General features: G+C 43.8%; 1 protein-coding gene across 1 annotated transcript; it reads right to left on the reverse strand.

Annotated features, from left to right (window-relative positions):
- Nucleotides 1-3,837: 3,837 nt before the first annotated feature.
- On the reverse strand, nt 3,838-12,804 carry MATN3 (matrilin 3). Its single transcript, XM_060272265.1, has 8 exons — nt 12,771-12,804; nt 10,915-11,484; nt 10,235-10,357; nt 9,768-9,897; nt 6,364-6,476; nt 5,224-5,346; nt 4,131-4,244; nt 3,838-4,004 (listed from the first exon to the last, which is right to left on the reverse strand). Exons 1-8 carry the CDS (start codon nt 12,802-12,804, stop codon nt 3,949-3,951), a joined length of 1,263 nt encoding a protein of 420 aa, XP_060128248.1. The 3' UTR covers nt 3,838-3,948.
- Nucleotides 12,805-15,036: the final 2,232 nt, after the last annotated feature.

Below are 15,036 nucleotides of genomic sequence, written 5' to 3' on the forward strand. Positions count from 1 at the left end.
AGCTATAGCTTGTTTAGCTTATATGTAAAACCAGCACTGCTCTTCAGGTGTGCATCGGGGGGGGCATGCTTAGAATGGGGCTGCACTTCTGGTCCTGTACCTGAAGTCACATGGCATCCCTCTGATGTCCACGGCTAGTATGTGAACAATCGGAGGAGGAATCATCAGCACTATATTATTTTGTGCCTTAGGTGCATTCCATGACAGCAAAGATAGAGAAAGAGCCAAAACCGTTTTAAATTCAGCTCACCTTATATTCCCTCCGAAAAAGTACTTTGGGCCTTTTCCCACCACGTAGGAAAAAATGAGGAAACCGGGGGGGGGGGGAGTTATTACACAGCGAGGCAGAACAAAAACTGGAAAAATATGTGAATCAGAATCAGATATTTCAAAGCCTTTAAAAAAAAATAAAAAATAGCCAGACCTTTTCATAAAATTGGCAGACGATCTGTGACAGGAATTTGACGGGATACCCACAAGACAAAAACATTAATTATTTTGCTGTGTTTATGAAAAAGTGATGTTTGTTAAGTCTGAACTAGTGAGGCTACAGAAAGTTTTGGCAATTAAAAAATGCAAATAGTCCTAGTCTCAGGTATTTACCATTCTATGAAGGTGGTGGATATTTGCCATCTAGTATTTTTAACAGTTGACACATGGAAGTTAGGATCCAAGCCACTGTGAATAGGGTGAGTTTGGCTTATTATATATTTGATATTATACATGCTCATCTATTAGCAGAAAATATTGAATGCACATGCATTTACATATGTGGAATCATTAATGCACTTGGTTGATTTATTTCTTAAATGATATTTATATATTAAATGTAAATGTAACTTAACATTTAGGCGTGGCAGTTTAAATAGGGTCACTAGTGTTCCATAACAGGATAACCTGAAGGAGCGTCTCCACCCCCATCGTTCTGCCCGGACACTGAGGTCCAGCGCCGATGGCCTTCTGGCGGTTCCCTCATTGCGAGAAGCCAAGTTACAGGGAACCAGGCAGAGGGCCTTCTTGGTAGTGGCACCCGCCCTGTGGAACCCCCTCTCACCAGATGTCAAAGAGAAAAACAACTACCAGACTTTTAGAAGACATCTGAAGGCAGCCCTGTTTAGGGAAGCTTTTAATGTTTAAAAGATTATTGTATTTAATGTTCTGTTGGAAGCCAGAGTGGCTGAGGAAGCCCAGAGTGGCTGAGGAAGCCCAGCCAGATGGGCGGTGTAATAATAATAATAATAATAATAATAATAATAATAATAATATACACATAAAAAGTGGGATATACTGACCAATAGTGGAATTCTCCATGCAAGGAGAAATCTGTGCGGAGGCAGCCAAATATTTCAGAGATAAATTGCTCTAGTTCCATGTTGAGGAAAGGCTGGTTCTCTCTCCCCACCCCAAAATTCTCTCCCCACCCCCCACTTCTCCACCCAAATGTGGCACCTGTTCTTTCATCATGGCTTTCATTTCCATCCAACCATCCCTTCTGAGGTGTGGGGCAACCTTCCTACCTTCAAAAATGAGGAACCATTTCCTGGGGTGATCTTCTCCAAAACAAAAGGTGTGCCCCCCCCCCTATAATGGGCTCCCTTAAAGGTTGGCTTTTGGAAGCTAGTAGAGGGGGCTGCTGAGAATGGAGAGGGAGAAAGCGAGAAATGGGGTGAGGTGGTCCCTCGGAGGGAGATCTCGGCTGTATGACCAGTTATGACTTGGTTGTCCAGGTGCAACGTCTGTGTCTGCCCACCCAGAGGCTGGAGCTACTCACCATGTTTATTTTATCTAATACAAGTCCTGAACATCTTTGACAGCTGTGTGAGTGGAATTTTTTTTGGACAGGTTTAACCTTCCTTCTTCAGTGCATCTCTCTGTGTTGACATTAAGTATCCAAAAATCAGAGACACAGAGCCTTTATTAGGAATGATCTAGTCCAGTGATGGGCAACCTTTTGAGCTTGGTGTGTCAAAATTCACCAAAAACCCAAGCATAACTTGGGTGGTGTGTCACTTCGAGAAAAAACCCATAATTTCGTGATATTTATAGTTTAGATAACAAAAATGTATAATTGTAATATATAACTGTATTTAATAAACCAAAAACTAATTATTTAACCAAACCAACCCCAAAACCCCTTATTTATCATAAAGTGCCCAGAGTTGTTGACCTTTTTTGGGGGAGCTGCTAACCTTTGGAGGTTTTTTGGGGGGTGCAAAAGTTGCTTTGCTTTTTTGGGGGGGTGCCCCAAAGCTGCTGCGCTTTTGGGGGGGGGGAAAGAGAACAAAAATAAATGATGAATAATACCTTTTCTGGAACTAACACACAGCACTGACATAGTCTGCCAAAGCGCCAAAAAAACCAGCACAGAACGGGTTAAAAAATTAACGCTGTTACACACAATATAGTCTGCCAAAGCGCCAGAAAAAACCAGCACAGAAAGGGTTAAAAAACCAATCTCTGGCTACCAGCAACAGACAAGCTGTAGGAGGAGCAGGAGAACAAATTGGGGGGGGGGGGGCAACAGCAACATGAATGGGCCGATGGGGCGTGTGCCAGCAGTGAGGGTTCTGCGTGTCACGTCTGACACGCGTGTCATAGGTTTGCCATCACTGATCTAGTCTACTTCCTCTCTTCCTTCAGTTTATATCTGTGCAATTCATTTTCCCCACCTCAGGGTATGAACATATACAGCGGTACCTCTGGTTAAGAACTTAAATTCGTTCTGGAGGTCCGTTCTTAACCTGAAACTGCTCTTAACCTGAGGTACCACTTTAGTTAATGGGGCCTCCCACTGCCGCTGCGCAGCCACCGCACGATTTCTGTTCTCATCCTGAAGCAAAGTCTGTATCCTGAAGCGTCTGTAACCCAAGGTACCACTGTATTCACACACAGTTAGGTTTGCCATACGTCTGGAATGTCCTAGACATGTCCGGGATTTAATTCTGGCAGGGAGTTTGGGAAATCGGCAAAATATCTAGGAGGTTGTTGCCTGAAAAAGCTAAATGACTCTTACTTCTAGAAATATGGCAGCCCTAACTTAGTGAACAATAAGCAGTGCCATGCGTGTAGAAAACTTGCTATTCAGATATAAAAGCATTTGTTTATTTTCAGGACCTGTGACAGAGAATAAGGGACAACTATATGAAGATAAGAACTCGCGTTGAATCAATGAATCTTACCACCATGGGCTAAGTCACTTTCACAGTGACAAACAAATTTCCTGTTTTTTAAATGTATTGTATACATTCTCACAGAGCTACATAAAAAAGGGGGGGAAACTTTTCCAGAGTATGCTGATCTTTATTAAAATGAAAGGTTGCAAGATGTAAATTACATTAACATGTGCCATAGGCAAATAATGTTAGGGGTTTTTAACCCGCCGCTGTACATTGTGTTTCATCCACATAGCAGTGATATTTGAGCCAGTCCATTCTGCTGATATATTTTGAGTCCTGGATTTAAAAATGGGGTTTAAAGGGACCTGAATGTCATTTAGAGCAGCTTGTCCCACTGGACACATATGTCTCTAAGGGCTTATATATATATATAATTTAAATGGAAATCAGAAATAGGAGATAGCATTTATATTCTACTTTGCCAGATGCAGAAAAGTTATTATAATGCACCATACCAGCCACAACTATTTATATGGCTTTAACTGTACCTATAAATGGATGGATATGAGAGGGGCAGATTTAAGTTTTAACCACTGCATTCAAATACAGTTGTAGAAATATGCACTGCACAGTGCATACGGCTATAAAAACAACATTGACTTATATGCAGAATGGACTTTCTTTGATTAGACACAATTATGTGCATTACACAAGTGGCGTCACTACACACATTTGCATTTTTTTAAAAAACAACAAAGCAACTCCTTTGAAAGAAAAGCTTGCAAAGTGCTATAGGAAGGAATTCTTTTTAATTGCAGCTGGTTCTTCAGCTCTAGACATGCTCTGCTCCATACTGGTATGCTTCTAATTTCTTGGACAGATCATCTAGTGGTCAACCGTTAAGGAACATATCGCATTGCTGCAGATCAGATTTTGCAAAGACGTTTGCTGCACGAGGAAGCACGCGAAACAGCAACGCATCCACCACTGAAAAGATCTCAAGAGAAAGGATATGTTTCGTAGATATTGCCTCAAGGTATGAAGTGGCCAGCTTGTGAAATTTAGCAAGTGATTCACATTTACAGGCCTCTTCCGTTGTCATAGAAGGAAGACGGCTTCTTGCTATTCCTGAGGAGAGAATGAACCATATGCATTCGGTTATGTATGTATTAACAATAGTTGTTACCCACTCTTCATTGCTCCAGCCAATCTCAGAGCAGGGTACAAGAAATAAAACATTGGTATCTAAACCAGTGGTTCCCAATTAGCTGAGTACTGCGGACGCCCTGTTTTTAAAAAGGCCGAGCCATGGACCCCCTTACTTTTGAAAATGTTGGTCTCTGTGTGGTAGTTTTTGCTATGTGAATGGTGCCACTATGCCTTCCAACATGTCCCAGTACAAAACCAGGGCGTGTGTCTTCCAGGCTGCGCTCCCATGTGAGTCACATGACCCATGGGAGAGCACAGCTCCCCAAAATGGGATTTCCTGGGCAGAAAACCATTTACGGTCTCCATGACAGAAGATATCATGACAGCATAGCTTTCCTCCTCAGCACATCTCTCTTCAAGGGTAAGCGTCGTCCTGTCATGCAGCTGTTACACACCACACATTTAAAAACACATTTCCACACACCCCAAAGAATCCTGGGAACTGTAGTTTGTTCGGCTGCTGAGTGGGGTAAACTACAGATCCCAGGATTCTCAGTTAGGTGCCTTAAATGCATGGTACGTACGCACCCAAGGGGAGACAGACCATTTCCAAGAAAAATGGCAGTAAGCCCACTAAGAATGCAGTTTCTCAACCAAATTGAAATATGTACTGGGGGGAAAAGAAGCAACATAATGCTTTTCCTTCCTGATGTATCACCCAGATTCTTACTTGAGCATGTTTTCTTATCTGCATTCAGGGTGAATCCTTCATAGCACTCACAACTATGGGAACTGCCACTGGGAACACAGATTTGTTGGCAGTCGTGGGTTCCAGGTCCACAGACGTCCAAAGCTGAAGAATGAACTATTTTTAAAAAAAGAGAGAGAATCACGATAAATAGGCTTGCACCCTCCCTTTCTCATCAAATATATGTTGAATAAGCTGCCATATGTTTACTTGAACAGGTCCTCTTATCCGGATTCAAGGTGTGCCCTTCAAAGCAGTCGCAGTGCCAAGTGTCACCGCTGGCAACACAGATCTGTTCGCAGTCATGGTCTCCAGTTGTGCAAACGTCCTTTTCTCTAGCTAGGGAGGGAGTTGAGCTATGCTGTGTAACTTGGTCTTCACGAAGACACATTTAGTTATTTAGCACATCAATATCCTGCCTTTCCATCAAGGGGGCTCAAAGTGGCGTGACCTGGTTCTCACCGACACCTCTTTTATTATCCTCAAAACAATCCCCATGGTCCATAAACAACACTCTTAACTATTGCACAGCCATTAGATAGATAGATAGATAGATAGATAGATAGATAGATAGATAGATAGATAGATAGTTTTTGGTTTATAAAGACTTTTGTAACTGGGGAAAAAAGACAAACTAATTGGAAAATCATTCGAAACAACATCTTGAGGTATTTAGAGAGAGCGGATGTGGCCTAATAGCTAGGTTTGTCACCTGATACATGGGGAACTCTCCAATTCTAACTGTACTTTAGCCATGACATGGCAAGGTATAAATAAAGCTTTGGGGATGCTATTCTCTCAGACCCAGCCCTCCTTTACCAGCAATATGGGAATGAATAATAATGACCCACCTTACAAGATAGTTTTGAACAACAATAAAGGTAAAGGGGCCCCTGACCATCAGGTCCAGTTGTATCCGACTCTGGGATTGCGCGCTCATCTCGCTCTATAGGCCAAGGGAGCCGGCGTTTGTCCGCAGACAGCTTCCGGGTCATGTGGCCAGCATGACAAAGCCGCTTCTGGCGAACCAGAGCAGCGCACAGAAACACCGTTTACCTTCCTGCCGGAGCGGTCCCTATTTATCTACTTGCACTTTGATGTGCTTTCGAACTGCTAGGTGGGCAGGAGCTGGGACCGAGCAACAGGAGCTCACCCCGTTGCAGGGATTCGAACTGCCGACTTTCTGATCAGCAAGCCCTAGACTGTGGTTTAACCCACAGCGCCACCTGGGTCCAATAAGATTATTCAAATGCGATTAAGAAATCACATTGCTGAATGTTTTCCAACCAAAAAAACCACAAAACCTCCCATCACAAAATGTGCTGGCTAATGAAGCTGCCAGATTCTTACGTGAGCAAGTCCTCTTGTCTTGATTCAAGACGTAGCCTTCAAAGCACTCGCAGTGCCAGGAGCCATCGCTACTCACACAGATTTGCTCACAATTGTGAGTCCCAGGTACACAGCTCTCCCCACCTAGGACAGATAAGGAACTACATTAATAATTAAATACTAAACTATTTTTTTTAAATACTGAAAAGAACCTCAGAAAATGTATTACGTGAAGGAGCCTCCAGATTCTTCCTTGAGCAAGTTCTTTTATCCGGATTCAAGGTGTACCCTTCATAACACTCACAATGCCAGGAGCCATCGGCACTCAAACAAATTTGCTCACAGTTGTGTGTTCCAGGCACACAGTTCTCTTCACCTAGGTTGGATAAGGAACTATATCAATAACTAAATAATAATTTAAAAAACAACAAATCTCTTCACAACGTGTTACCTGGGGGGGCCTCCGACTCCTTCCTTGAGCAAGTTCTCTTGTCTGGATTCAGTGTGTACCCTTCATAGCACGCGCAGCGCCAGGAGCCATCGCTACTAACACACAATTGCTCACAGTCGTGGCTTCCAGATACACAACCCTCTCCACCTAGGATGGATGTCAAGGAATTACATTAATAGTTGAATAATAAATGGATAAATTACTTAGAAAACAGAAGAAATTTCACAAAATATGTTACCCGAAGAAGCTTCCAACTCCTTCCTTGAGCAAGTTCTCTTGTCTGGGTTCAGTGTGTACCCTTCATAGCACTCACAATGCCAGGATCCGTCTGTACTCACACACAATTGCTCACAGTCGTGGTTTCCAGATGCACAAGCCTCTCCAGCTAGGACGGATAATAAGGAATTATATTAATAACTAAATTATAATTTAATTTTTTAAAAAAAACAAATCTGCTCTCAAAACATGTTACCTGAAGGTGCCTCCAACTCCTTGCTTGTGCAAGTTCTCTTGTCCGGATTCAAGGTGTACCCTTCATAACATTCACAGTGCCAGGAGCCGTCGCTACTCACACAAAGTTGCTCACAATTGTGGATCCCAGGCTCACAGGTCTCCCGACCTAGGAGATATATTAAGGAACTACATTAATACCTAATTAATAAATTAGTAAGAAGCCAAATCTCCTCATAAAACGTGTTACCTGAGGGAGCCTCCAACTCCTTCCTTGAGCAAGTTCTCTTGTCTGGATTCAGTGTGTACCCTTCATAGCACTCGCAGCGCCAGGAGCCATTGCTACTAACACACAATTGCTCACAGTCGTGGCTTCCAGATACACAACCCTCTCCACCTAGGATGGATGTCACGGAATTACATTAATAGTAGTTGAATGATAAATTGATTCATTGTGGTGGTGGTGGTGGTGGTGGGGAGAAATCTCATGAAATGTGTTACCTGAGGGAGCCTCCAACTCCTTTCTTGAGCAAGTTCTCTTATCTGGATTCAAGATATACCCTTCATAGCACCCGCAGCGCCAGGAGCCATCGGTACTCGCACAGAGTTGCTCACAATTGTGGCTTCCGGACAAACAACCCTCTCCACCTAGGACAGAGATCAAGAAGCTACCTTATCTGTTGTTCGCATCCGTCTGTCTTGAGCAGGCACCCCCAAACTTTGGCCCTCCAGATGTTTTGGACTACAATTCCCATCATCCCTGACCACTGGTCCTCTTAGCTAGGGATGATGGGAGTTGTAGGCCAAAACATCTGGAGGGCCGCAGTTTGGGGATGCCTGGTCTTGAGAGACAATGTCATGCGCTCTGGGGATGAAGTCAAGCCGCTGGATTAGCAGCACCGGAGCAACTTCTTTGGGGTACAACCTGGGCAGTGAATATAGAGGTCCTGGGCTGCCCAAATGACAAGACCCACCCACCGCTCAGCCTTGCTAATGTGGCCCAAAGGGAGCAGAGCAAGCGTTTGAGACCAATTGGATATCCTCACCTGGTTTGGCTGGCCAGTCGAAACCACTTCCCAAGGTGTGGCCGCTGTCGCATGCGGGCGGCTTCTAGTAGCCACAGCTGAGAGCTGAGTGCAGGGTGCAGACCAAAGGTGGAGAAACTACCCCAGAAGGAGCACAACAGAGGTACTGGTACTACCCCTCCCGTAACATCCCATACACCCCAGTTACATTAATATTAGATAATAAATTGGTAAACAAATGAAATATCACAAAACGTATTACCTGAAGAAGATTCTAACTCCTTCCTTGAGCAAGTTCTCTTGTCTGGGTTCAGTGTGTACCCTTCATAGCATTCACAATGCCAGGATCCATCTGTGCTCACACACAATTGCTCACAGTCGTGGCTTCCAGATGCACAAGCCTCTCCAGCTAGGACAGATAATAAGGAATTACATTAATAGTTGAATGATAAATTGATTCATTATGTAGGGGGGCAGCAGAAGAATTCTCATGAAATGTGTTACCTGAAGGAACCTCCAACTCCTTCCTTGAGCAAGTTCTCTTGTCTGGGTTCAGTGTGTACCCTTCATAGCACTTACAACGCCAAGATCCATCTGTACTCACACACAATTGCTCACAGTCGTGGCTTCCAGATGCACAACCCTCTCCACCTTGGCAGATGTTAAGGAATTACATTAATATCTGAATAATAAATGGATAACCTACTTAGAAAACAGAATAAATCTCACAAAATGTGTTACCTGAAGAAGCTTCCAACTCCTTCCTTGAGCAAGTTCTCTTGTCTGGATTCAAGGTGTACCCTTCATAGCACTCGCAGCGCCAGGAGCCATCGGTACTCGCACAGAGTTGCTCACAATTGTGGCTTCCGGATAAACAACCCTCTCCATCTAGGATAAGGAATTACATTACAGTCGTACCTTGGATCCTGAACGTCTTGGTACTCGGACGTTTTGACTCCCAAACGCCGCAAACCCGGAACTGAGTGTTCCAGTTTGCAAACGTTCTTTGGGACCCAATCATCTGATGGGGCTTCCGGGGCTTCGGATTGGCTGCATAAGCTTCCTGCAGCCAATCAGAAGCCGTGCATTGGTTTCCGAACATTTTGGAATTTGAACAGACTTCCAGAACGGATTCCATTTGACTTCCAAGGTATGACTGTAATAGTTGAACAATAAATGCAAGGGTAGGCAACCTAAGGCCCGTGGGCCAGATGCTGCCCAATCGCCTTCTCAATCCAGCCCACAGATGGTCTGGGAATCAGCGTGTTTTTACAAGAGTAGAATGTGTCCTTTTATTTAAAATGCATCTCTGGGTTATTTGTGGGGCATAGGAATTTGTTCATATTTCCCCCCAAAAAATAGTCCAGCCCACCACATGGTCTGAGGGACGGTGGACTGGCCCATGGCTGAAAAAAGTTGCTGACCCCTGAATAAATGGATAAATTACATAGAAAACAAAATAAATCTCACAAAATGTGTTACCTGAAGAAGCTTCCGACTCCTTCCTTGAGCAAGTTCTCTTGTCCAGATTCAAGGTGTACCCTTCATAACACTCACAATGCCAAGAGCCATCGCTACTCACACAAAGCTGCTCACAGTTGTGGGTCCCAGGCCCGCAGGTCTCCCGACCTAGGAGATATATTAAGGAACTACATTAATACCTAATTAATAAATTAGTAAGAAGCCAAATCTCCTCATAAAATGTGTTACCTGAGGGAGCCTCCAACTCCTTCCTTGAGCAAGTTCTCTTGTCTGGATTCAGTGTGTACCCTTCATAGCATTCGCAGCGCCGGGAGCCATCGCTACTAACACACAATTGCTCACAGTCGTGGCTTCCAGGTGCACAAGCCTCTCCAGCTAGGACAGATAATAAGGAATTACATTAATAACTAAATTACAAATTACTTTTTAAAAAAACAAATCTCCTCACAAAACATGTTACCTGAACGTGCCTCCAACTCCTTGCTTGTGCAAGTTCTCTTGTCTGGATTCAAGGTGTATCCTTCATAGCATTCACAGCGCCAAGAGCCATTGCTACTCACACAAAGTTGCTCACAGTTGTGGGTCCCAAGGGTGCAAACATCCACAGCTAGGGAAGGAGTGTACAGAAGAATTATGTCCGATGGTACCACAGAAAACATGTAATGCTCTCTGGCCAAATAACTTATTAAGCATTTCCTGGCTGAGATGGCACAACGGTCTCATAGAGAGACACAGTTCAGTTTTTATGTGGGGAATTTATTTACTTATTTTAAACATTTGTATACGGCTGTATCATGAAAAGATATATCAAAGCAATTTACATCAACAAAACCATATAATACATTTAAAAAGGGGAAAAAACGAAAAAAAACCTGACTTACCTAACAACATACCTTGGATCCCGAACACCGCAAACCTGGAAGTGATTGTTCCGGTTTGCGAATGTTCCTTTGAAACCCGAATGTCCGACGGAGTTTCCAAGACTTCTGATTGGCTGCAGGAGGTTCCTGCAGCCAATCAGAAGCTACGCTTTGGTTTTCGAATGTTTTGGAAGTCGAACAGACTTCTGGAATGGATTCCGTTCGACTTCCAAGGTACGACTGTATATCCTTATCCTAGCAGCAGAAACAAAGGGGAGTAATCACCATGTAGTGATTATCTTACCACAGAACGTCTCTCGAAATTTGGAAGCCAGCTTTTCTATCACACCATAGGTCTCCACATAAGAAACGTGCTCATTGACCGGCTCACTCACTATCAGCCGCAAGAACTCCATGTCTGCTCGGTCAACCCCAACGGCATAAATCTCAATTCCAGAGGCTCGAGCCCTGTAAGCCACCTCATGGACCTGATCCTGAGGCCGCCCATCGGTCACAATAATGACCACCTTAGGGACATCATGGGAAGAGTCCCTTGCCCCTCCGTCTCTGGTGAAAACTTCGTTGATGGCTGTCTGGATGGCCAAGCCAGTCATAGTCCCCACAGATAATGGATGGATGTGATAGATGGCATTCTTCATGGAAGCTTTGTCAAAGTACTTCTGAAGATTAAATTCAATCTTGACTGTGCTGGCATAGTTGACCACAGCCACACGAGTCGCTCTTTCCCCCACATCCAAGGCTTCAATCAGTTTGGCCAAGAAGGTTTTCACTTTTTCAAACTCCAGAGGCCGGACACTGCGGGAGCTGTCTATTATAAATACAAGGTCTATGGGGCGACTCCGGCATATATCCTCTGCAAGACAATTGAAGCACAATATTCCAAATTAAGTGGCTGGACTTAAAAGAGACATTGAAAAACTTTTGATTTTTTTTTCTTTCCTTTTTACAAGTTTGACTCCAGTGTGGTACAAATGGAAAATCGAGAAGTCTGCCTGCCTGGGATAGTAATGTGTAGCACAAAATGGCGCAGTTCTAGGTCTGCTCAGAAGTACATTTTAGAAGAATATAGAAGAGTTTAATGATTTTATCACTGTGAAAGTGTTGACAATATCAATGCTATTTTTAATTTTTAAATGATTTCTACACTAATGGTCATCACAACAGGCTTGACACAATTGGAATAGTGTGTTTTCAGATAAGTGTTTATTGTGGGATTGGAACTCCTCGCACATGCAAGTTTTTCACGATGTCCCGCCACCCCCATTTAATATGAAGTTACCAATTCTGGAGAAAATATGAAAGCAGGACACACACAAACATGTCACCAATGACCCATTTGTGATATTTCAACAACTTCTTTGCCGTTTAAGCCCCTGTCTGGAGATTCAACCATGATAGCAAGTCTGGGAGAATATTGAACACTTGTACAACTTTTACAGCTTCTTCAAATTCCCTATCCTCTCTTCACCCCCACCCTGCCTGCCTTATTTTGGTTGCAGTAGCTTAGCCACATGGCTCTAAAAAGCCTCTCTTGAGTTCCTATATAACAATGATTTGGGAACTTTCACCACTTTGCAACTAAGCCAAGTTATACTGCCTGTACAACTTTTCCGAGGGATGTATGGAATAGCACATGGAGCGGACCTTTGAAGGGTTCATAAGTCAACTAATTTTTAACTTAACAGATGTGGGGGTCTTCTTCTATGCTAGGGGAAGAGGGAAGTTTTGGAACTCACAAGGGCATAATTAAAAGTTCTAACAACCTATATTTCCATGCGAATTTATAATATATTATTATGACTACTTGGCTTTTCTCTAAAGCACCCTGGTATCCTCCAGATGCTTTGGGTGACAACTTCCATCATCTCTGATCATTTGTCATGGTAGCTATGGGCTTGTGAGAGCTGTAGTCCATAACATTTCGGCTACAGGGTTGAGAAAGTCTGGCCTAAAAGTACCCCAACGTGTCATCAGGAATTCTCATCAATCCAATATGGTTGTTGAGTATTTATGATAGAATGCCTGCCATCATCACATCTCTTGTCAATAAAAAAAAGATACACCAGAACAATTTGTGTCCCACCTGCAGACCTGCCAGAAAAAAGGAGATTGTGATGGTCCTAAGTGGGGTAACTGTACCCTTGAAGGACCAGATGCTCAGTCTGGGAGTCATTTTGGACTCATGACTGTCCATGGAGGCGCAGGTCAATTCTGTGTCCAGGGTGGCTGTCTACCAGCTCCATCTGGTACGCAGGCTGAGACCCTACCTGCCCGTGGGGTGCATGCTCTGGCTATCTCCCACTTGGACTACTGCAATGTGCTCTACGTAGGGCTACCTTTGAAGGTGACCTGGAAACTACAATTAATCCAGAATGCGGCAGCTAGATTGGAGACTGGGAGCGACCACCGGGACGATATAACACAGGTCCTACATTGGCTCCCAGTACGTTTCCGAGCACAATTCAAAGTGTCAAGGCTGAGCCCTAAACGACCTCAGCCTAGTATACCTGAAGGAGCGTCTCCACCATCGTTCAGCCCAGATACTGAGGTCCAGCTCCTATTATTAATGTTATTATTATCTGAATATTTGGGATGGCAAGACATGGAACATATAGCCAACACCTAGAAAATATGCCTGACCTTTAGCATTTCTCCAGACCCTCTGCCCATAGCACAGAAGCTAAATTACCTGTAGAGGAGACTGTTGAAAAACCCTCTGTATCTCCAGAGTAGGGTTCATCGGCCCTTGCTGCAGCTTTTCCACCGAATGTCTTGCCCTGCAATGGAATGGAGCGCAAACCTACCCGAACCGAGCGCTTAGGAAACCTGTACCGGACCCCTAAAACTGCAGGCAGTAGTAGGAAAAGGCAAGTGCCAGGCGTCTTGAGTAGCCAGAGCATTTCAGCTGCTTTGGTTTGAACACCAGTTCCTCTACCTCACCGACGCTGTCTGTGTGCTTTTCCTTGAGACAGGTTTTATTTTATTTTTGAAGTTCCTGGCCAGAGAGCAAGTGTGTGGCGGGCAAGGAGAAAGCACAGTCAGTTCACTCCACCCTTTCCCAGGCCGGGGTTTCTTCCGTTGAGTCACCCACCTTCCCTCAGTAGCCTTCTCAGTAATCACAGTGTTAAGACTCACCAGAAGGGGAAAATCAAAGCCAGCATGAGGCTTTGCTTCATCAATCAAGTGCTTCAGCTGTCAGGTTTTGGGGTGGCCAACTTCGATTTAGCAAGGGGATCAGCTGCAATGAAAACAGGGCACAAAGGGAAGCCACTACCCAAGAAAAATGCAGGGCAGGGTAGAAAAAAAATGTATCTAATTCATCGACACTAGCATCCGATTTAAATTCATAGGTAACTGGACAACCAGGAAAGTGAATTTATCTCCCCACCACCACCTGTCTAAATCTCTTTGGGAAAACTCGTACATGCATCTCAGATTAAATTGAGAGATTTAAAGTGATCAGCTAATTGGAAAGTAAAATAGTATCACCATTTTGGAAGAACAAAGGGAGATGGCTTGAATTGTGTCAGACCACATCTAGCTCAGCAATGCCTAAACTACTCAAGTAATATTTAAAGCAGCTCGGCAAGGATCTGGAGATGTCAGGGCTTGAACCCGGGACTTTCTGCATCCTTCTGCCTGATGGCCTTTTAGCTCAATGTGCCTGCTGCATGCTGAATATAGGTACCATTTCACATTCAAGCAAATCAATGTTTGGATAATGGCAATGAAGTTGCACATGTTGTTCTCGGCACGGTAACAGACAGCCAAGGAGCAAGTGTTGGCTTGTTTACATGGACCACCACCCTCGTATAAACTCCCAAGATGACCAATAGTCCAGATTCCGAAATCCGGAGAATCAACGTCAGTGATACAAATGGAGCTGAAATCCTCCTGCTTCCTAAAAATATAACCAGACTTCTTGCAAGCACAGATATGTACTGTACATAAGAACAGAAAAGTATTCAAGCAGTGAGCCCATCATGACAGCATCTGGCTATGCCATCATATCAGAGGGTTGCAGCCAACTACGGATTAACCAGAGTAGACGCACTAAAATCAATGGGCCTAAGTCAGTCATGTCCATTAATTTTAATGGGTCTGTTATGGATAGCCTTTTAATTAAAGCCAGAAAAATTGAAACGTACAGCACAGTACAATATCTACCCTGAAGATTGAAGTATCAACCTGGGAGTCAATATGTTTAACAGCAGTTCTGAGATCTGAAGACCAACTGAACTCCTTGCACCTGTTTTTAAAAGGTGTATGGGGAACACTGCAAAAGTAATGTTTATGCGGTATCTGCCATGGAGATTGAGATATTGCAGTTAAAGTTGATGTGCATATTCAGGACTGTGTTTTTACCTATCAAACTTGAACACCCTCTTGAAAGTAGATAGCACAA

The sequence above is a fragment of the Zootoca vivipara genome, chromosome 3 (genome assembly GCF_963506605.1).
Source record: "Zootoca vivipara chromosome 3, rZooViv1.1, whole genome shotgun sequence".
Taxonomy (NCBI): domain Eukaryota; kingdom Metazoa; phylum Chordata; class Lepidosauria; order Squamata; family Lacertidae; genus Zootoca; species Zootoca vivipara.

Excerpts from the sequence above, each read along its gene's own strand:
- MATN3 (XM_060272265.1), bottom strand. The coding sequence starts at position 12,804 with ATGACTCCCAGACTGAGCATCTGGTCCTTCAAGG. Across the intron at positions 9,898-10,234 it reads AGACAAGAGAACTTGCACAA|GTCGGGAGACCTGCGGGCCT; the intron begins GCAAGGAGTTGG and ends TATATCTCCTAG. Across the intron at positions 4,005-4,130 it reads TGAGGCAATATCTACGAAAC|TAGATGATCTGTCCAAGAAA; the intron begins ATATCCTTTCTC and ends ACGGTTGACCAC.